The sequence below is a fragment of the Schistocerca nitens genome, chromosome 1, assembly GCF_023898315.1.
Source record: "Schistocerca nitens isolate TAMUIC-IGC-003100 chromosome 1, iqSchNite1.1, whole genome shotgun sequence".
NCBI classification, from domain to species: domain Eukaryota; kingdom Metazoa; phylum Arthropoda; class Insecta; order Orthoptera; family Acrididae; genus Schistocerca; species Schistocerca nitens.
Window position 1 is genome coordinate 1,088,941,531 of NC_064614.1, and position 23,174 is coordinate 1,088,964,704.

Consider the following 23,174-nt stretch of genomic DNA (forward strand, 5'->3'; position numbering starts at 1 on the left):
AGTGCTAAAAAGTAATGCCACCGAATTTTTTATTCTGTTCACAACGTCAGTTGGCGTATTAGAAGTCACGCACACTACTTGATCGACTTTTCCGCATGGCGGACGCAATCTGCAACCTTCTGCCACTAGAGGGATCCGAGTTGTAACGTGTAACATGGCAGTGTGTAACGTAACTATGCCGTTGCCTGAGAAACAGCGTGCTGTAATCTAGTTTCTAACCGCAGTAAACGTGGCTCCAGTTGAAATCCATAGAAGAGGGAAACTGTGTACGATGATGATTGTGCTGACATCAGTAACGTGCGACGTTGCTTTGCTCATGCTCGTAACGAAGGGAACGTTGGTGACCTCGGAAACAAGATCGCATCGACGAAGTTCTGCCACAAAAGATCACCGACACCAAATAAGTTCAAGACCATGCCATCAGCAGGAAAAAGTCATTCTTACAGTGTTCTTGGACGTTCAAGGTGTGATGCATTTGGAATTCATGCCTAAAGGTGTGTCTGGAAGGTACAGTGAGACGCTCAGAGAACTGTAAGCACGAATTCGAGTAGTTCGTCCACACATGGAACACCATCTCCTTCAGCTATACAATGACAGACCACACACGAGCGCTGAGACATCTACAACTGTCTGACGCCTTGTGTTCACTCTCATCGATCATCCTTCATACAGTCCCGTCTTGGCTCCATCCAATTTTCATCTGTTTCCAAAACTCAAAGAACACTTTCGATGACTTCACTTCGATAGTGATGAAGCGGTGCAAGCAGAAGTGAGATTGTGACTCCGTCAAAAATTCTACAGTGATGGTATCAACAAAGTGGTCTCTCTTTGGGAGAAATATGTTCGTCTTCAGAGTAAATAAGTTGAGGAACAAATATGTAACCATGAAGATTAAAGATGTAGAATGTTAATAACGCTACCTTTATTTAAAAAGCTTTAAGGTTATTGACGTAAAAATTCGGAGGCATTACTTTTCAGCACGCTTTCATATATCACTTGACTCTTTTCGGCATACATGTTCTCGATGTTCTAACACCAAATGTCTCCGCGATTCACGAAGCATATCTTGTGTCACCTGTTTCTGGACTTGGACGAGGATAACCAGTACGTTCTCGTGGATGCTCAACGAAACAGTGAAAAAAAGGGTTTGAGTGATCATGTACACACTCTGACCGGAACCGTCTCTAGACGATAACTTGGAGACAACGACTCACCGGCTGAAGACGCGTAGGAAGACCGAGCAAGTAACAGACGTCGGTACAGTTTACTGAACTTGACCCTTGGATGAAGCAAAACAATAAGCGGGAAAAGAGAAAGCAAAAGAATATAATGATTAATTCTTCACTGATATCTTCGACAGGTGAAGCTTAACAGCACCGGCCAATTTTGATACATTATTCAGGGATATGTTCTGAATATTTCGGTATGAGCGGCCTGCGATCTCCTCTGCTGGATTGATTTCTTACCCAAAATTATCTTTGAATATGGATGCGTACTAAATGTATCTGCACTTCAGTGTAAATTTTTACGGTAGGTGATGGTTGAACACAAAAAAACTTTTTCCTTTCACTGACGGCACCGTACTTGCTATTAACAACGGTCAAACGGTCACGCCCACTTCACTCTCCTGCCTCAAGCTTACATCATGAATAGTCGATTCTATCTCTGGACAGTTTTCCACGAAGTGTTAGTTCTGCGTTAACAGCGATTCAAATCAGTATGACCAGGCTTACAGATTAACAATTTGCCGGTATGGAGCTTGAGCACGTGGGTTCGTCTGAGTAAAATGCATGTAATAAAATGGAACACCTGCAGTCGTCCTTTAGATGTTGTTCACAAATAACATCGAAAGGACGGCTGCAGATGTTCCATTTTATTTCGTAAGTGATCGGCCGTAGTCCCCCAATGCTTCAGTCAGAAGGATGTACATACAATAACTTGAATGCAATGCAAGATCGGCATAACGACTCTGTATACAGATGCTCCTGCATCGACGGAAGAAAATCATACTGATTTCTACTTTGTTTGCCGGCCCTTGTGACCGAGCGGTTCTAGGTGCTTCAGTCCGAAACGGCGCTGCTGCTACGGTCGCAGGTTCGAATCCTGCCTCGGGCATGGATGTGTGTGATGTCCTTAGGTTACTTACGTATAAGTAGTTCTAAGTCTAGGGGACTGATGACCTCAGATGTTAAGTGCCATGGTGCTTAGAGCCATTTGAATCATCTACTTTGTTTGCACAGGTAACTGGTTTCGGCTACACAAATATCGCAAATCTTACAACATTAACTAACCCTCAACAAACTAAGCCCACCGAACAAAAAATTAGTCTTGCAGTGCGTACGCGCAGATGGATCGTTAAGCCTTTACAGATGGCGCAGCAATCGAGTCACCTGCTTAACTGCGCACGCAATGTCTCTACGTCAGAATAAGGCAGTAGCGATCAGTGCAACATTTATGTTTCAAGCGGACATTGTAGGTAAACATGAGTAAATGGAAGTACGTGTTAGTGGCAAGAAGGGGCAATCCCGTTTGGCTGTGCCCGTGGTTATACAGCATGTGACGGCGCTGGACTGTTCAACGTGTCTGGAAGCAGTGGTGTAACACACGTGGCCATGAAACACGACGTCAGAACTGTGGTCGGAAAAGGATCCTGAATGAGACGGCCCGGAGACACGTTTCACGGCCTTTGAATCTAATTCGCTTCTAAGCCCGACATGAATTGCTGCAGCCAGTGAGCGAAAGTCCGTCCCAACTTGTTAGCGACAGAACATCGGGACGGGAACTGCATGCAATGAACACCTTGCAAGGGGTCATTACTAACTTGGGCAGATAGAGATGACAGTAGCGAAGATCATCGGGAAGGAACAATACGTGACTGGTTTTCTAAACACTTCCCCACCTAATGCGCCTCAACTGGCATGCAAAATCATCTGACTTGAACCCCACAGAAAATCTGTGTGACATCCTGGACCGGCCGGCGAGTAAAACGCCGACATGGCCACTAAGGCGACTTGGTGAAATTTCGTGAACAAATCCTTAGCGATTGGCATATGATGGATGCAACGTACTGACCTCCTAACCGAATCCAGGCGTTTATCACGTCAAAGAGAGGAATTGCAAGGTATTAAATGATCCTTGTAATGATTTCTCTAGAGGTAATTAATTTTATGTCTGGTGAGCTGATAGCGCAGTTGGTATGATAAACTTTTCATTCGGAGTATGGACAGGGTTAGATGAAACATCAATACGAATATTTATTGGAGCCGGATTGGGTCACTCCAGACAACCGGAGATCATGTTTTGTAATCTCCCCACAGAAATATAAAAATAAATTTGAACCATATGTAACCTCCCAACAAAATTATTATAATTAAATGAAAACGAAACAAGCGTAAACTCCCCACAAAATAATAATTAAATGACTTTTTAATATTGTAACCTCTGAACAAAATTGGCTCCCATTTATAGTCTCCGTGCAGAAATGGATTCACATTTAATGTAACCACAAAATTCTTTTCTCATTTAGTCTTAAGTTCGAAACAAAAAAAATTCCTAAACAACAAAATAATAAAAAAATTCAGTAACCTGGTAAATTTTATGACGACAGCAGCGCTGCGCCTCGGCCCTGTATTCTGAATAAAAAAGGCAAAAATTCTTACCTCAATAAAAACTGCAAATATATCTGCTCTTACCTAAAAAATTTCCGGCACAGCTCCGTGCAATCTTTAAATTGAAATGAATGCTTTTTTAAAAACAAAATTATTTTATATTATAAAAATTACTATTGGGGCAATTTTTTGCAAGGAATTAAATCACAGTTGATATACATTACTAGATATGCGCAAGGCTGCTTCTTCACCTTCTACAACAATATTCATCCTCCACAGTCCTGACCAGAGTCCCGAGCAGAGCAGACAGCCGACACGCGCCGACTACCGCCGACTCACGCAGACTACTCAAGACTACTGTCGACACGCGCAGACAAGCGCAGACTAGCGACAAGCAACAACTAACTACATACTGCTCTCTGGTCAGAGACTCTCCTAAGTCTTGCCTATTGCAGGCAGCGCATGTAGCGCACACCTCACCTCTTACATATCCCTCCACTGGGGGGGGGGGGGGGGGGGGGGGGCAAAAATGTGGCAGCGATGGTGAGTCAGTTGGACTTGCCATGAGCAACAAATTTTTCTTAATTAACTACATAAAATATAGTGCACATGCACTGAGTACAGAACATGTCAAGCAAAGACAAAATGTGTACACAATGAGTACGAAACATAATAACAAATGGCAAAAGTGCACTCGCACTGTAGTACGGAACATATCAAGCAATGACAAAATGTATACGCAATGAGTACAAATCATATTAACAAATGACATAAAGTGCACACGTACTGTAAAACTCTTCAGCATTTTTACAACAAATAAACATATCAAGGAGTGAAATAAAGTGCACACGCACTGTAGAAGTCTTTAGCATTTTTACATAACATATCATGGAGTGAAATAAAGTGCACACGCACTGTATATGTCATTATCATTTTACAAGAACTAGGAAAGGAATGGGAAGGATTGCATCATGGTAGTAGCACATTAGGTTGCACGCAGCTGCACTGAAAGTCCATATCTTTCTACAGAAGCACAACACCAAGTGAGACAATCTGAAGTTCTTTTCCCTGAAGTATTAATCAGAGTAGCCAAGACACTGAAATGTTGTATTAATATTCAATGTTATCAGTTTGGTAGTACATTAGGTACACCAAACAGTGGGACCATAATAATATCTCCATCGCTCAAGGTGGTGGACAGCATGTCGTGTCAACACCACGTTCTAGTAAGGTACATCAACGTAGAATCAGTGCAAAAACCAAATATAGTGCTCCATGAGCATGACGATAGACAGGACAAACGGATATTGCAGTACTTTCTGGTAATTAGGCCAGAAGGTGAAGGACATTAAATCTTATGCCAGTCATCACTGATAATTACACTAGTCTATTAACTGATTTTAAGTAATTCGTGGCACTCATCGCCCAGTTACTGAACATTTCTGTACCATGTATGAAGTATTACAGAATAATGTTCATAAGTTATCTGTTTACAGAGAACATTGGCATTCATTGGTCAGTTACAAATCATCAGAAGTCATCATTCAAAACAGGAGCTAATTCATATATATAGCATGAAAGTGACATAATATAAATTTAAAGTATAAGAAACAGTGGTATTCGTTGGTCAGCAAGTACTGAATATTACAAAACATTTTTCATCATTCAAGTGACATATGACATATTTAAAAATAATTTTTGGCACTCATTGGCCAGTTACTAAACATGTAGCAAGTATTCAATATTACAAAACACTACTCATAACTCATCTGATTGCAGTAATTATTGGCACTCATTGGCCATTTAGAAAGTATTCATATAGTTTTACAAAACATTATTCAGTATTATTCAGAAGTCATCATTCAAAACAAGAGTTAATTATTGGAATAGCATTAATGTATAAGTCATCATTCAGTATTACTCAGAACTCATCATTCAAGTGACATAGGACATATTTAAAATGTAACACACTGTAACTATTACTCAAGGTCTGTAGTCGACTGATACATAGACATAATGGATTCAATACAACAGAGAAATTTGCATTATATTTAGAACTAGAAATATATCTTAAACTGATAGCATTATTTGGTTGTATACTGGTAGTAGTTGGGACTGGTAATTTTTTTTTCTAGCAATACATTGTGTTGGGATCGATAATTAATTGCTGGGGCATGAAAATATTTTTCCTTTTGACTTATTGCTGCAAATAAGGATTAATGACGTCATTCGTCATGAGTCAGCTGTAGCAAGGTTATGAAACAAAGGCAGTATATGTGATCACATTTATAAATGATAGACACAACTGGGTAAAAAAAATGTAAGTACTAGAACAGGTTTAATAAGTAACAGGTTTAGTAAGTATCATGAAAAGCTTCTGCTGGAAATAATACAAAGTGGATTATTGAGCTGAAAGAAGAAATGCATGTTATGCTGAAAAGTAGTGAACTTCGAATTAACAGGTAATGAAACGTGTACTCAATATCTGTGTACTGTAGCTGTCTTTCCCAAAACATTCAGTCACTGTACTATGCGACATAAGACATACTGTCAAAAGGAACTGCAACAAATATTAAATAACTACATAGCATCTCTTAACTAATAGTAAATATATAAACTTCATCATTATTTTCATCTGCAGAGAAAAACTTCATTATCATTACTATCATCACCTAAAAAGAAAAACTTCATTATCCATATCATCATAGCTCCATTATTATCATCACCTGTAAAGAACAACTTCATTATCCATATTTGCATATTAGGCATCATTATTCATCACCATTCATTATCCTCTACAAAAAAGTCACTTCATTATTCATTATACAACTATTCATAGTATAGAGTTCCTTATTTTTAGCATATTTCATCACTAAAACTAAGATGTGTGGTTGTGTCTCACAGTCTGCATCAATCGCCTCGTATTCTGAAAGAAAAAAAATTAGTTAAGACTGCTGTCATACGATGTGTATAGTATATTCTTGTTAATGCTTGTTAATTCTGATCCATTTACTCTTCGTGACGAGGTATTGCATCTTCTTTCGGTCATTCCGAAGATGAAATTCCCATTTCTGTTTAATGTATTTCTTTTACACGTTATTTCTTTCTGAAAATAATGAACAATGATTAATGTCTTGCATTTAAATCATATACCCATTAAATAAAAGCTGGTTTCTAGTGATATAATTGAGCATACAGCGTAGCATGACAAAAAACGTTGTATGTCAAAAAACATAGAGAGTGTTCAGATGCAAAAATGTACACAGAATATCACAATGTAGCAGCAAAAAAAAAAAAAAAAGTAAAAATAGCCACGATGTTGAGATATCATAAGGCAAAATGTCAAAGTCAACTGGTGTTTGTTATATCTAAAATATTTCATAGCGCATACCAACAAAACAGGAAAACAATCATACATACATGAAAAATGCAAAATGTGCACGGTCTGATGTGTAACGACAAGAACAGCGACCTGCTAACCTTACCTTGCCGGGCACTTGCCAAGAAAAAATACGATAATCATCAGTAAGTGTTCATGTGAATATAATTGCATAAGTGGTCATAAAAAAAATCAGGAAATGGCATTACAGTGTGATAAATCATAAAGTATGTTCATTCAATAAAAGGTTTGACGTTGGAGGCGTGGTGGTTCCCTTTGGTTTTTCTGGTTCTCAAAGTTTCGACGTGTACTACATTGGGGTGAGGAATGCTGCGAATTCGATATGGACCTATGGAATTAATTACATCCTGCAATGAGAGTATGTGTGTGTCCCAATCAATATGTTTTTATGGCACTATATTCTACATAGTTTACCAATTTCTTTCATTAATCGTTCACAAGGGTTCGAAGAAGCATGGTACCTGGATATATAGATCGGAGAAATGTTTCTAGCTCGTAACATACGTGTCCATATAGCAGATCGAAACTGTGACCCATTGTCGGAAATTACTTTCAATACATGTCCTACATGAAATGTTTTACAAATGCTTTCGAAACAGTTTTAGCAGTAGCTTTGCGTAACGGAGTGAAGGTAACAAATTTTGAAGTGAGTTCAACAGCGACAAAGATGTAGCAAAAACCTCTATTAGTTCTGGGAATCGGACCAAAAATGTCTACAGCGGCCATGTGTCTCAATTTAACAGGTACAATGGGATGTAATGGAGGAATATGTGAAGTCGTATCGGACTTAACTTTCCGGCAGATTTTACATGACGCTAAAACTCGTCGAATACGTTTCTCCATGTTGGTAAAATAACAGTTCTGTCTCAGTATAAGAAAACATTTTCTGGCTCCGTAATGTGCGTAACTTAAATGAGTATACCAAATTAATTTGTTAACAAGTTGTCAGGAATGCATAATAACCAATTGTTGCTGTCAGGGTGAGAGCGGCGAAACAGAATATTATTGCGTACAGTGTAATGGTTTCTAATGGTAACATTATTCCTATCTTGCCAAAGGTGTTTAATTTCTTTCCATACGTTGTCTTTACTCTGCTCTTGTGCTATGTCTTGTAATGACGACGAAATGAAATTCTCAAATGCAACTTGTTGAATGTACATGACGCTGAAATTTGCTTTGCAGAAGTTGGTTGCGATGTCTTGCTGATTGTTGCTGAGAGAACGGGATAGTGCGTCTGCTACAATATTTTGTTTGCCGGGAATGTGAACAATTGTAAAATTAAATTCCTGCAAATAAAGTTTCCATCTGCTTAATCTGTCGTGTGTAAATTTTGCAGAAAGTAAAAACTGTATCGCTCTATGATCTGTGTAAACGGTCGTATGTCTTCCATAAAGAAAATGCTGAAATCTCGTAAATGCCCATGCAACACATAATGTTTCAAGTTCTGTAACAGAATAATTGCGTTCAGCAGGTGACAGAATGCGACTCGCAAAGGCTATGTTTTTAATTACTGTAGTGCCATCTTCTTCAATTTCCTGAAAAATGTGTACGCCTAAAGCGGTGTTAGAACTGTCGATGGCAATGGAAAAATTTCTAGTAAGATCTGGGTGCGATAAAAGTGGTGCATTTAAGAAAGCTTGTTTCAGGTTCACAAATTCAGAATGTGCTTGCTTATCCCAGGACAAAATAGTGTTTTTGCCTGTGAATTGACATAATCTAGGGGTGTCTAAAGCAGAGTAATGAATAAATTTACGAAAAAAGTTAGTTAAACCCAAAAAGCTGCGTAGTTGTTTCTTCGTCGTAGGAACAGTAATGTCACGTAAAGCTTGAAGTTTTTCCGGGTCAGGCGCAATGCCTTCTGCTGAAATTACATGTCCAAGAAATTTTATAGAATTTTTGCCAAAGTGTGATTTACTGAGATTAACTGTGAGTCCTTGTGCACGAAAAGTTCGTAACAGTTGTTCAAGAATCAAATTGTGTTCAGACCAGTTAGCTTCTGCAATAAGAATGTCGTCTACATACGTTGTGATTCTGTCTTTAAGTTCTGTCGGAAGTATTGTATTCAAACCGCAAATAAATGCTGCTGAAGAAATAGTTAAACCGAACGGTAATTTACAAAATTGATAACAGTCACCAAAACAGAGAAAAGCCGTGTACTTTCTGCAGTCCGGATGGAGTTGAATTTGCCAAAATACCGATTTCAAATTTAATGTGGAATAAATAGCAGTACCATGAAATTTCTGTAGAAGTTCTTCTAGTGTCTGTGGGCGATCTGTTTCATTAATAATAATGTCATCGATGTGACGCGAATCAAGTACGAGGCGAAGTGAACCATCCTTTCCCTTAACAATATGGAGTGGATTTATGTACGGACTAACTGCCGGTTCAATAATTCCTTGGTCAAGCATAGCTTGCAATTCTTTCTTAACTTGTTCTCTGTGAATATACGGAATGGGATAATGTTTTGGGTTTAAATGTGTCGTGCTGTTTAACTTGAAATTCATACATAAAACCGGACATAGTACCAGGAACGTCGTCAAAAACTGGAGCTTGCTGTAAAAGAATTTTGCGTAGTTGTGTGCGTTCGTCGTCTGTATTTGCACTGCTCTGTTTAACTTTATCAGAAATCATCTGTATAACGTCATAGTCGGCTTCGTCTGGAGTATTATAGTTGTGTACGTACGTATCTGTGAACAATGTGGAATGACAGTCTATGTTACGTGATGCGGAAATGACCTCTGCGCGATGAATTGTTTGTTCTTCAGCAGATAAAGAGTGCTGAAATTCTAAAACCAGTTGTACATTTTCATCCTTTAACATTAAATAGGAGTTTTGAAAATCAATAATTGCATCGTGTTGTACCAGAAAATTCGTGCCTAAAATAACGTCTGTCGTCAATAAGGGAACAATCCAAAAATTTGAGTGAAATGTATGACCTGCAATACAAAATGATAAATGTGTCCGTAATTTAATATCTACTCCTTTACCAGATACTGCTCCTTTTACTTTCGTTTTGCCTAATGGTAACGTAGGATAGCTATTCTCTTTGCTCCATTCGTTGAAAGTTTCCTCATTTATGACTGACATAGGAGATCCGGAATCGATTACTGCTGAAAATTTGGATGATCCAATTTTTACTTCGATGACAGGGTGTGAAATGGTTTTTTGAATAACTGGTCTTTCCTGCAAAAGAGTGTCTCGGATGTCGTCAAAAGTAGTAACTTTTTCGTGAACATGATTCTCTGTGTTAAAAGTATTGCTTGCGTTACTGGAAGATGCAACCTGTACTGTATCTAGTCAAATTCTACCTGATGTGCTATTATTTTCGGGAGGATGCTGCGGCATTTCCACTATTTGTACTGTCCTGTTATTTCGTCCTGACGTATTACGTTCGGGATGATATCTACTGTCTGGTTCATTCATGATAATATGTTGTTGCGGATGATTTTGCTGCTGATAACACCGACTGTTATTAAATGTACGCTGAAAATTGTGCTCATTATTTTTACGTCGGTCATGATAGTCATTTCTATACGGTGCACTGCGATAGGAATTGAAATAGTGTGTTTTCTGTACGTAGTTATTTCCTTGTTTCTGTGCGTTACTATTTGTTGGAGCTGATGCTATACGTGCACGCGGCGAAACATTAAAGCTCGGTTGACCTTGCAGACTGCATTGTTGGTTAGGTATGCTAACCGGTTGGTTTTGTTGCTGTTACGGAGAAAAAACCTCTATTGTTACTAAAATGTGGTACCTGTTGCTGATAATTTTACACATACTGATAATTACACTTTTGTTTGTTATTAAAGTTCTCGTGGTTATCATTTCTGGAGCGTCTAATGAAAACTGTCACTTTTGGTATACCTTGTCATATCAGGTTTTCTTTACACGTTTCGGATACTAGATAGATCGATAGTTGAAGAGCTGTTTTAATAGACATAAAGGATAGTAGAAGAGAAGGCAGCAGTGCAGAAAACTAAAGATGAAACAGCACTACTACAGCTCGGGGCCCTGTGCACGCTACAGCACATATTCATTAAAGCGTAATGAATCCCCTGAGGTTAATTACCCACTGCAAATAAATTTTAGCTTTTGCGTTACAGGCAATGCCGGTGAAAGTTCAAAAGCAAATTGCTGTATCCATGCTAATTCTAGTTTCTCCATTACAGGCCAAGCTGGTGAAAGTACAAAAATAAATTTTCGTATCCAGTTCAAAGCGTGTACCTGCGCTCTGTCATTTTCAAATACCTTAGATTTTCTTAGGGATAAAAATTGCTTATAATCAACGTTATCGTCTTTGAATGTGTGAACAGGTTCAGGATTGCATAAGAATCTGTTTGTCTGTGTCACTTTGTATTCTAAGTCACGTAGTCTCTGTAAATTACCTAAATTATACTCGCTGTGTGAGTGTGACAAATGTTCGCAAAGTGCCGTATGCTGTGACGTGTTTTTGACTGAAACATTTTTCATCTCTGTCACCTCTTGCTGTACAGTTGACAATTTTCTACGTAATGTATTATTGGACGAATCTATCTCACTGATCGTCTGCTGTAAATTTTGGAATTCAGGTGTTTGATTAAACAAAATCGGTGAAGTATCGTCTGATTTGCTGTCATTATTACTTTCAATAACGTCAATACGACTGGCCAATTCATCATATTTTTCAGTCAGTATTTTTACCTGATCATCGTTTTTAGTGTCACAAGCATTAATTTGTTTTTGTATTTTACGTGTTTTTTCGTTCAATTTTTTAACGTCTGCTTTGATGACATCGGAATCCTGTATTAGTTGTAATTGTTTAAGTCTGTCGGTCACTGTCTGAAAGTCTACTGTGTGTGTATCTGTTTTTGATTTAAGATCGGAAATTTCATCACGCAATACGGTGTTCAACTGTTTGATAGTATTAATTTCGTCTCATACTGTAGCAATATTGTTGTCTACGTATGTTTTTGCTTTCGTAAACAATTTACGTTTATCTTTCTGTCTCTGTGCAGTAATTGTTTCCATGACTTGTCGTTTTACTTTATTTTGTTCCTGTATGAATTTACGGTAACGCGTTTCACTGTCTTGTAGGTGGTGATTAAAACGTTCGTCAATTTGGCTGTTCTGTTGGTCGAATTTCGCGTCTACCTTTGCATCCAGTGTGCGCGAAAGTTCTGCTGACATTAATTTAAACTCATCGCGTAACTGTGTTGCGTTTTCAGAGCATTGTTTACCGACTGCAATAATTTCGTCTCTAAGTAATTTAGTTGTTTCTGCATGTCTATTATTTAATTCTTGTGCCACAGATCTAATTTCTTCACTACTGTTTCTAGCACAAGCCTTAATTTCCTCACGTAATTGTTCCTTAGTATCATGACATTGCGCGGCAACGGCTGTAATCTGTTCACTAAGTTGTTTGTTGTGTTCATTAAGTTGTTTGAAATTTTCACTAAGTTATTTGTTCTGTTCATTAAGTTGTTTGAAATTTTCATTAAGTTGTTTAAAATTGTTGTCTTGTTCTTTCTTCAACTGTTTGGAATTTTCATTCTGTTGTAGCAATATTGCCATAATTTGATCCAAGCCAATATTACCAACTCTATTCTCTGTGCTGTTTGATGGCGTACCTGCAATTGTCACGTTTCGTGTAACCATTTGGTCATTCTGTGATTCACGAAAAGGTTTGCCAATCGGATGTGCACTGTTAGTCACTACCTCGGAATCAAATAAATCTGTCGTACTTTGAGTACACTGTTCATTTTCGTTAGAAAAATTTATATGTTCACAATTCAAATTTTGCAAATCGGGTGTGTTAAACTGGGCAGCGTTCATTGTAACAGAACGTCCCGCGTCATCAAACGTCCCGCGTCATCAATTGTCGTTAAATTAACAGAGGCCACAACTGAATTTGTTTGCTCATCATTAGCATTAAAATCATTACTAGTGGTCGGTACGCACTGATTGTCTGTAAATGGAGGACTATCATTAAGACACTGAGTGTCGCTAGTATTATCGGTCAAATTATTAGAGTCGGCTATTTCACTAATTGTACATCGCGATGTACCGTTAACAGTTTTTCGCGGCATTTTTCACAAATCAAAATTAAGCAGAAATGAAACAAGGACAATGCAAAAATGCAACAAACACAATTACAACAAAGAGCAACAAATTGCCGATGATCTGTGAAAGAAAGAGAGACAAATTAGTAAATGCGTTGCGCCAGATGCAAACTACATTTAAATAAATAAGAGCAGATATATGACTACTTCTCAGAAGATTCACAAAGAAATACGATCCTGGCCGGATGTCGCCAAGTGTAACCTCCCCACAGAAGTATAAAAATGAATTTGAACCATATGTAACCTCCCAACAAAATTATTATAATTAAATGAAAACGAAACAAGCGTAAACTCCCAACAAAATAATAATTAAATGATTTATTAATATTGTAACCTCTGAACAAAATTGGCTCCCATTTATAGTCTCCGTGCAGAAATGCATTCACATTTAATGTAACCACAAAATTCTTTTCTCATTTAGTGTTAAGTTCGAAACATAAAAAATTCCTAAACACCAAAATAATAAAAAAATTCAGTAACCTGGTAAATTTTATGACGACAGCAGCGCTGCGCCTCGGCCCTGTATTCTGAATAAAAAAGGCAAAAATTCTTACCTCAATAAAAACTGCAAATATATCTGCTCTTACCTAAAAAAATTTCGGCACAGCTCCGTTCAGTGCTGGCCTATGCTTTGTGATTCGTGAAAAGAATAATTATTCATTGGAAAAAATCTTTAAATTGAAATGAATGCTTTTTTGTAAAAAAATTATTTTATATTATAAAAATTATTATTGGGGCAATTTTTTGAAAGAAATTAAATAACAGTTAATATACATTACTAGATATGCGCAAGGCTGCTTCTATACCTTCTACAACAATATTCATCCTCCACAGTCCTGACCAGAGTCCCGAGCAAAGCAGACAGCCGACACGCGCCAACTACCGCCGGCTCACGCAGACTACTCGAGACTACTGTCGACACGCGCAGACAAGCGCAGACTAGCTACAAGCAACAACTAACTACATACTGCTCTCTGGTCAGAGACTCTCCTAAGTCTTGCCTTTTGCAGGCAGCGCATATAGCGCATACCTCACCTCTTACAGTTTATGGCTGGCTCTGAGCACTATGGGACTCAACTGCTGTGGTCATCAGTCCCCTAGAACTTAGAACTACTTAAACCTAACTAACCTAAGGACATCACACACATCCATGCCCGAGGCAGGATTCGAACCTGCGACCGTAGCAGTCGCACGGTTACAGTTTATAGTTACATATATAATGACATTGTTAGTCAAGTCATTTAATCACTAAGCTTCGTCTGTGACGCTATCTTATCAGCTCTGATGATGGCAATGAAACCGATCCCAGTTATCTGCGAAAATAGAATAAACTAAGATTAAGACAGTGAATTCTATGACTGTCTAAATGACGAGGTCACCGGTCTTGTAGGAAGGTCAAAGTGACTCCATCTCGTAGTAATTTATTTCGCAGGTACCATTTAAAGCATCCATAAATTTCACTAACAGGTGATCTGCTGCCTTCAGCTGTATATTTTGTAGACAGAGGAGTATCTAAACAAAATGTTGTGACCTTACATTGGCAGCTCTTTTTAAATATCGACGGGTGGAGCAATTGTATAAGAGACTGTTAGTGCGTTAACTTTATCAAAAGAAAATTTACTTCAGTTTACGATGGTACATACAAGCCGATTCAACACGTAATTAGTAAAATGGTGAAGAACAACTAATCCTTTGCTATTGTTATCGACGAACATTGAAGGGCAGTGGGACTAAGAGCTGTAGAATTTATGCGACGCAGCATAACGATCTGAAGGGTGCTTATAACTAAACTTCCGCTATTTGATGGAGCCCCCATAAGAAGCGAGTGATCATAGGACAACGAAACTTCGAGGAAACATTTGTAAGGTCATGCGAAAGAGAAATAACAAATAGAACATTGAAAGGGACACGTTTTAATTTGCACATGAGAATGTAACGGTTGTTAACTTCTTACCCTGCTTACGTTCCCGGTTACAAAAGTTGCTGACTGCGACGACCATCTGCATCCACCACAGCCTGGAACCGCAACAGAGATACCATTTGACAATTCTTCGTAGCACGTTTCAGACAGTTGATCATGGAATGTTCAGTTATCGTGACACAGCTCGAGCACTGCTTGAAGATGACATATTGCGTCAAGCATTCTCAGCCACGGCAACAATAACTTCTTCAATAATGTTTGGAGCAATTGGCCATCGGCCTCACGCGGGAGCAATGCCCAGATCGCCAGTTAATTCAACTTCTGAAGCATGTTCTTCAGGCTGAGTACCGAAAGGGAACCTTTCCGTATACCATTAACGCATCGATAGTCGCGAAAGGCAGCAGCACTGATGCTGAATTTGAAGCCATTTTGACTATTTTTCGACCGTGACTGTCTCAAGAAATATGTAAACGTTTTTTCCTTTTTTTATTTTTTAAATTACCGCTACCAGTCACAAACTTTGTCAACTATTTAGTTACTTGCTTAGCGGCCTGTTTCGAGGGAATACTTATCTTCAGGCTAAATAGCATTACAAAAACAACTTGTTGCTGCTGTTTTGATAAATCAGCTTTAGGAGTAAAGTCCTGCTCACATCGTCCAGGCCCATGTTGACTGTCTGCAGCCTTAAGGGGGGGGGGGGGGGGGGGTAGGACGTCAGACGGGCCGACTTGGAGCAGGAGAGGCATCACAGGACATTTTAATTTCCAGTGTCTATACTTTTACAAATAAATTCATAAAACTTTGTCAGCATCACCAGGAAGGATTCAGGATTCACACTCATTGCAGTGGAAGTTCGAAAACATAACAAAATAAATTTTTTGCGTGTGAAATTTCATCATTTTTTCATTTACTAATGGCTGCATTTGTTGCTATAGGTACACTTTTCTTCATCAGTTAGAGAGGCTGTTAGATGAATTCTGTACAGCATACAAACCATACTTACAGGTGTCTGAAACTCTAGAATCTATTTAGCTTATGAAAAAACGAATGAGCTGTTGTGTTTTAAACTTCATGTTTACAAAAAAAACTCAAATTTTGTAGTTAATTACCTAAATTTTTACCACAGTTTTTAATAGATTCGGAAAATTCTAGAGTTTCATACACCTTTAGGTATGGTTTGTATGCTGTGCTAAATTCATCGAAGAATCTCTCTTTTTTATGAAGAAAAGTGTACCTATAGCAACAAATTCTGCCATTAGTAAGTGCCAAAAATGATGAAATTTCACATGTAAAAAAATTATTTCGTTATGTTTTACAACTTCCACTGCTAAGAGTGTGAATTCTGAATCCTTATTGGTCATGCTGACAAAGTTTCATAAATGTATTTGTAAAAGTATAGACAGTGGAAATTGAAATGTCCTGTGGTGCCTCTCCTGCTCCAAGTCGGCCCGTTTGACGTCCTATCCCCCTTAATGCACGCTCATGCTTATGTTTCAACCGTACGTCGCTGTACCAGTAGTAGTGGCATCTAACGGCAAGTCGTGACACTAACACTACTATGACAGCAAATCCAGTAGCGCGCAGTCTGAACATCAGGCGAAAAGCTACACACTCCTATTTTCCGATGACTAGCTGATAATAATTGCCAAATATAGTGACGAACTATATGTTACGGAAGCTGTTCGAGGAATATGGCAAATGAGGTTTGGGAGTAAACACAAAGAAAACTGAGTGTGTCATTAGGTTAGTGAAGAACAGCATGAGTCAGACCCTAGAAATTTGTTGTTATTTTAAATATATGTTGTAAGTCACCTGCGAATGGAGAGAATGTAGAAGATACGGGAAATAACATTGGACAAGGAGAACGTGTTATTGAACGAACTCAGTCCTTTTGGGTAATAATTTTCTTCCTCTTCTTTTTTACTGGCCTTTATCCAGTATATTCGCGGGGCCGGCGTGTGAATCTGGATTCGTAAATATTTGTAGGGTCGTCGGACACGTTTCCCTTTAGCAAGAGAATTGGGAAGATCATAAACTATGGAGTTTGAGTAGCGATATATGGCACTGAACTCGACTAGTGTTATTCATTGACAAAAGTTGTACATTTTGTTGAAAAAGAATAGTTTTGAGCGGCTAATGTTCCACAGATTGTTCTTTTATTTGATGTTTCTGCTGGTGACGTGATGGAGTTACTGTACCTATTCAAGTAAAACGATAGCGTATTTTCATCTTGCTCTACACAACTTGCTGTATGTATCCCTAATTCGTTTATTGTCGTATCGCTGGCGTACGTTTCAATAGGAATGCTGTGTTACGAGATTCGCAATGGCACTCCCGGGAAAGCCAATTTTGGAGGCTCGGAATATTTTCGACGCCTGCCTCAAGGAATTACGGTCTCGATGCCGGCACCCCCATACGCTCGCCGCCCCCGACGCGTAATAGCATTACACCAGCGTTCATAATTAACGGAAATACCCTAGTTCTCTTTTTTTTCCAAACACAATTAACAAACCGCAGTTCCGAATTAGCAGCGAACGAACGTTTGGTGGTGGCGCGTGTGCATTGCAGGGGAAACTTGTAATTCCGACAAACTCGATTATCTGACCGCAGAATGGGCGAGGGGCCGAAAGTTCCCGCTCTAAATGTGCCTAATCAGCCTGGAAGAAGGACGCGTTCGGCGCAGGCAACGGGGTCCGCCAAGTTGGCAGCACTGTTGGGAAGTCCGAGAGGCGGGGTGTCCGAAGGGAAGAACTCTACACTCGCGAAACGACAGTGAATACTGCTTGAATCTTGGCGCTAGTAACCATGCTGTAATCATAAATACATGTCTGCGTGATGCTAAATGTTGTTATTTTTACGTAAAGAAAAGTGTGGTCTTCATATTAACCTTCAGATCGTGAGCTACACACTATATATGAATTAGAGAATTTGCTTACGCCACTTTTGTTGCCCATGGCAATGGTCAGTTTCAGAACTTAAATTAATGATCAGATTATTTAATTTAATAAAATTGAATTTTAAATTGCTGTTGTACCCAAGTACCACTTCAATAAAAACAGTGAGTTATTGATGGAGTTTGCCGGCCGAAGTGGCCGTGCGGTTAAAGGCGCTGCAGTCTGGAACCGCAAGACCGCTACGGTCGCAGGTTCGAATCCTGCCTCGGGCATGGATGTTTGTGATGTCCTTAGGTTAGTTAGGTTTAAGTAGTTCTAAGTTCTAGGGGACTAATGACCTCAGCAGTTGAGTCCCATAGTGCTCAGAGCCATTTATTGATGGAGTTTGACCGAAAACAGCGGCGTATTTAAGTTTACAAAATAATGAGAAGTTTTATTAACCCTCTTGTAAGTACAAGACAATTAAAATGACAATATGAGGGTATTCATAACTAACTTCATACAGAACGAAAAAATGAATTATCAAATTGAAAATAAAATACCTTTCTTTCGTTTCAAGAATTTGAGAATAAATATACTGCTACAACCGTATCTCAGTATGAAGTATTTCCATACAATTTGTAATTAAAATTAAAAAAATGTTATTTTTATTTAAAATATTTTTCAGTATTTGTTCACTAACATTTCATTGTGATAAAAGACGCATGATTCAAATAAAAATAAGAAATTGGTATTTAACGAGAATCGAGCCAGCAACCTCCGGATTGCCACAGGTGGCAATGTGCACAAAAATAGCTCGAAATTTTCTGTCCTTAGTAGCGCTCGGATCTTCGACTTAGGGTTCTAAAGTTTTCTTGAGAAGTGCGTCTACTGATACCAGTACGATGACCAGGCACTGGCCTATAGAGCCTCCATGTATGAAGCAAATCGGTGAAGGTAGAGCAGTCTGTAACGTCCCCTAGGTAATTTAAGCTTGTCTCCACCTCGCCCTTAGTCATGACGGTACGCCAGCTTCATCTGAAGGAATTTCAGATCATCAGATGTGCTTTGTTTTACATAGACGAAACACTGCTGCATTTGCCTGTGTAGTTAGTTTCTGAGTAAAAGTCTTACTTTCCGCATAAAAAATTAAAAAGCACTGTTTTGGGACTCGTACGCGATCTCTGCTACGCAGTCTATATACAGGGAACTATTAAAGAAATACTTTTTTGTTTGAATCTTTAGTACGATATCACAGCTTGATGGCGAACTGGTTTTATTTCCACTACTGCACATCGCTATTGTGATACTCAGAAATTAAATAAAACACAGCACATATTTTGAAACGTCGGCAGTAAAAGATGTAGTCAGCAGCCACTTTACGTTTGATGCATTTTAGGCAATACAACATTGCTTATCAAATAGGGTTAACATATCGAAATTGTTTTTAACAGCGAAAGGACAGCCATACTCTTTGCAGTCTCGAATAAATAGGTGACGTATTTGAAAGTTGTCCACGATGAGGCTGGCAACGAAACAATACACTTAAGGCTATTATAGCCTGCTTTGTCTTGTTGGTCGTCGCATCACTCCTGTGGAAGCACTAGTGCCACATGGATAGCGTGTCACGTGACTTTTATTGCCACACGTCATATCGCATATCGTATTGTGTCCGTGAGAAATGTGTCTTACAAACTTTCCACGAAAAAAATTATTAACGTGTGAAGAATTATTTACGTTCGATGAACAGGACAAAGAGAATGTTTTTACCGACAAAAAATTAACATGACGTATTACTCTCAGACAAAATAATAATCACATATGTGTTAATTCGGATATATTTGACAAAAATTAAATGTAAATTCTATAGAACTGAACGAAAAAAAAAACAATGAAACACACTCGAACCAGCCACCCACCAGTTACCAATCTAGAGGGCTACCGTTGGAGTCACGCGGATCGTCAAAAACGGGTCTCTCTTTAGTGTATTTAAAATTGCTCAGAGACTATCAGTCTATTTTCTCGGCAGTTTTTGAAAGCTTCGGACGCCTGATATTTCAGTTCTTAACTTCGCGCACCATAAATATAAGAAACTAGCTGTACCCGGTCACGCTTTGCTGTGGAGTATTCTGTTGAAATGGAAAAGAAATAAAACAGAAAGCACATACAGTATTTCAAATATTTATGGGAATTGTCTCAAATGGTTCAAATGGCTCTGAGCACTATGGGACTTAACATCTGAGGTCATCAGTACCATAGACTTAGAACTACTTAAACCTAGCAAACCTAAGGACATCACACACATCCATGCCCGAGGCGCAGGATTCGAACCTGCGACCGTAGCAGTCGCGCGGTTCCGGACTGAAGTGCCTAGAACCGCTAGGCCACCGCAGCCGGCTATGGGAACTGGATATACACTAATCAGCCCGACCACCCAACCTAAAACCATGTATGCCCACGGTTGGCACGAATGACAGCGACGACGCGTCGTATCGTGGAAGCAATGAGGCCTTACTAGACAGATGGAGGTAGCTGGCACTACATCTGCACGTACAAGTCACCTAATTTCCGTAAATTCCGGGGAAGGGGGCGATGAGCTCTGACAGCATTTCAATCACATCCCAAATATATTCGACCGGGTTCAGATTTGGAGAGATGGGAGCCAGCGAATCAACTGGATCTCGCCACCGTTTTCCTCGAACCACTGCATCGCACTCCTGGCCTTGTGGCATGGCGCATTATCTTGTTGAAAAATGACGCTGCTGTCGGGTAACATGATAGTTGTGAAGGGGTGTACTAGATCTGCAACGAGTGTTGCCGTCACTGCGCCTTACACGAGCTCCATTGGACCCATGGCTCCCCATGTGAATGGTCCCCAGAAGATAATGTAGCCGGCGCCAGCTTGTCTCCGTCACGCCGTAGAGGTATGAAGGAGCTGTTACCCTAGAAGACAACGGATTCACATCTTCACATCGGCATGATGAAGAAGATATCGGTATTCATCAGACCATTGAACGCTCCGCCACAGCGAAAGCGTGCAGTGCCGATGATCATGTGGCAATTGCAGCAGTAGGTGCCGATATCGCGGTGTTAACATTGACACATGCGTATGTCGTCGGCTGCCGAGGCCAATCGTTAGGAACGTTCGGTGCGCCGTGTGTCCAGACACTCGTACTCTGTCCAACATTAAAATCTGATACAGTTTTGCCACAGTCCATCACCTGTCCTGTTTTACCAGTTGGCTCAGCCTACGACGTTCGAAATTTGTCATGAGGGGTGGCCGCCTAGTACCACGACGTCTGTACGCGGTTTCACCTTGCTTTCGCCACACTATGAAGACACTCGTCACAGCACTCCTCGAAAACCCGACAAGAAGTGCAGTTTCCGAAATGATCGTGCCGAGCCTCCACGACATCGCAATCTGTCCTCGGCCAAACTCAGACAAAAGGGGCGCCTTCCCAATTTTACAAACAGATAGCACTCTGACTGACACTGCAACTACACTCGTGCTCATAAATTAAGGATAATTGTACAATGTGGTGCCACACAACATGACATTACACAAAACTGGCGCTAATAGCATAGGCACATAGGGAAGACACAGGACACAGATCTGTAAGTCCACGGTATGGGTGATAAGTTGAGAAAACCGTCCCGAAACACGTGTGCTACAAAACGCCACTGTTTCCTGCGCATGTACCCCGACATCAATATGGGATATGATCACCATGCACACGTACACAGGCCGCACAACGGATTGGCATACTCTGGATCAGGTGGTCGAGCAGCTGCTCGGGTATAGCCTCCCATTCTTGCACCAGTGCCTGTCGGAGCTCCTGCAGTGTCCTAGGGGTGCGAAGACGTGCAGCGATACGTCGACCGAGAGCATCCCAGACGTGCTCGATGCGGTTTAGGTCTGGAGAACTGGCAGGCCACTCAATTCCCCTGATATCTTCTGTTTCAAGGTACTCCTCCACGATAGCAACTCGGTGGGGCTTGTGCGTTATCATCCATCAGGAGGTAGGTGGGACCCACTGCGCCACTGAAAAGGTGGACATACTGGTGCAAAATGACGTCCCGATACACTTGACCTGTTACAGTTCCTCTGTGAAAGACATGTAGGGATGTACGTGCACCAATCATAATCCCACCCCACACCATCAAACCACGACCTCCATACAGGTCCCTTTCAAGGACATTAAGGGGTTGGTATCTGGTTCCTGGTTCACTCCAGATCAAAACCCGGCGAGAATCACTGTTCAGACTATACCTGGACTCGTCTGTGAACATAACCTGGGGCCACTGTTCCAATGACCATGTACTGTGTTCTTGACACCAGGCTTTACGGGCTCCTGTGACAAGGGGTCAGTGGAATGCACCTTGTAGGTCTCTGGGCGCATAAACCATGTCCGTTCAGTCGTCTGTAGACTGTGTGTCTGGAGACAACTGTTCCAGTGGCTGCGGTAAGGTCCCGAGGAAGGCTACCTGCAATAGTCCGTGGCCGTCTGCGGGCACTGATCGTGAGATATTGTTCTTGTGGTGGTGTACACTGTGGACGTCCCGGACTGTAGCTCCTGGACCGTTTTCTGTCAGCCGGAATCGTTGCCATGATCTTGAGATCACACTTTGTGGCGCACGAAGGGCCCGTGCTACGACCTGCTGTGTTTGACCAACCTCAAGTCGCTCTAGTATTCTCATAACGTCATCAAAAAGTGTTCTTTGAGCCATTTTCAACATACAGTCATCATTAGCACGTCTGAAAACGTCTGCACACTTACTCGCAGCACAGTACTCTGACATGCACCAACACACCTCTGCGTATGTGGACTGCTGCCAGCGCCACCGTGCGACGACCGCAGGCCAAATGCCCCGCATGGTCATACCCCGAGGTGATTTAGATCCGCAAACCACACACCAGAGCGGTTTCACCATGTGTCAGCATTATCCTTAATTTATGAGCATGAGTGTAGATGAACCGTGTGTGAGTCTGGCTAGCACTTATTCCCCACCAGGCGACGGGTTTATATCGACAGCACGTCGATGGTCATAATGTTCTGGCTGATCAACGTACGTCTAATCTCCTTCTCTTCCCTGTCTCTTTCCATCTCATCCTACACTTTTCTTTGTCCGTCGTCGTTTCTTTTCCCATGTCTGTGTATCACATCACCTCCTCCCTCTCTTTCTGTCCATCTTTTCCCCCTTCTCACTCCATCTCCTACTGCTTCTCTCTCTCTCTCTCTCTCTCTCTCTCTCTCTCTTTCTCTTTCTCAGGAC

The 23,174-nt window shown here is 40.3% G+C and overlaps 1 protein-coding gene across 1 annotated transcript in view; it reads left to right on the plus strand.

Moving 5' to 3' along the window:
* Positions 1 to 17,352: 17,352 nt before the first annotated feature.
* Positions 17,353 to 23,174, plus strand: part of LOC126230110 (uncharacterized) — a 121,009-nt gene continuing 115,187 nt past the window's right edge. Inside the window, exon 1 of the mRNA XM_049942384.1 lies at positions 17,353 to 17,462. Within this exon, the coding sequence (XP_049798341.1) occupies positions 17,353 to 17,462 (110 nt within the window). The remainder of the gene's footprint in view (positions 17,463 to 23,174) is intronic.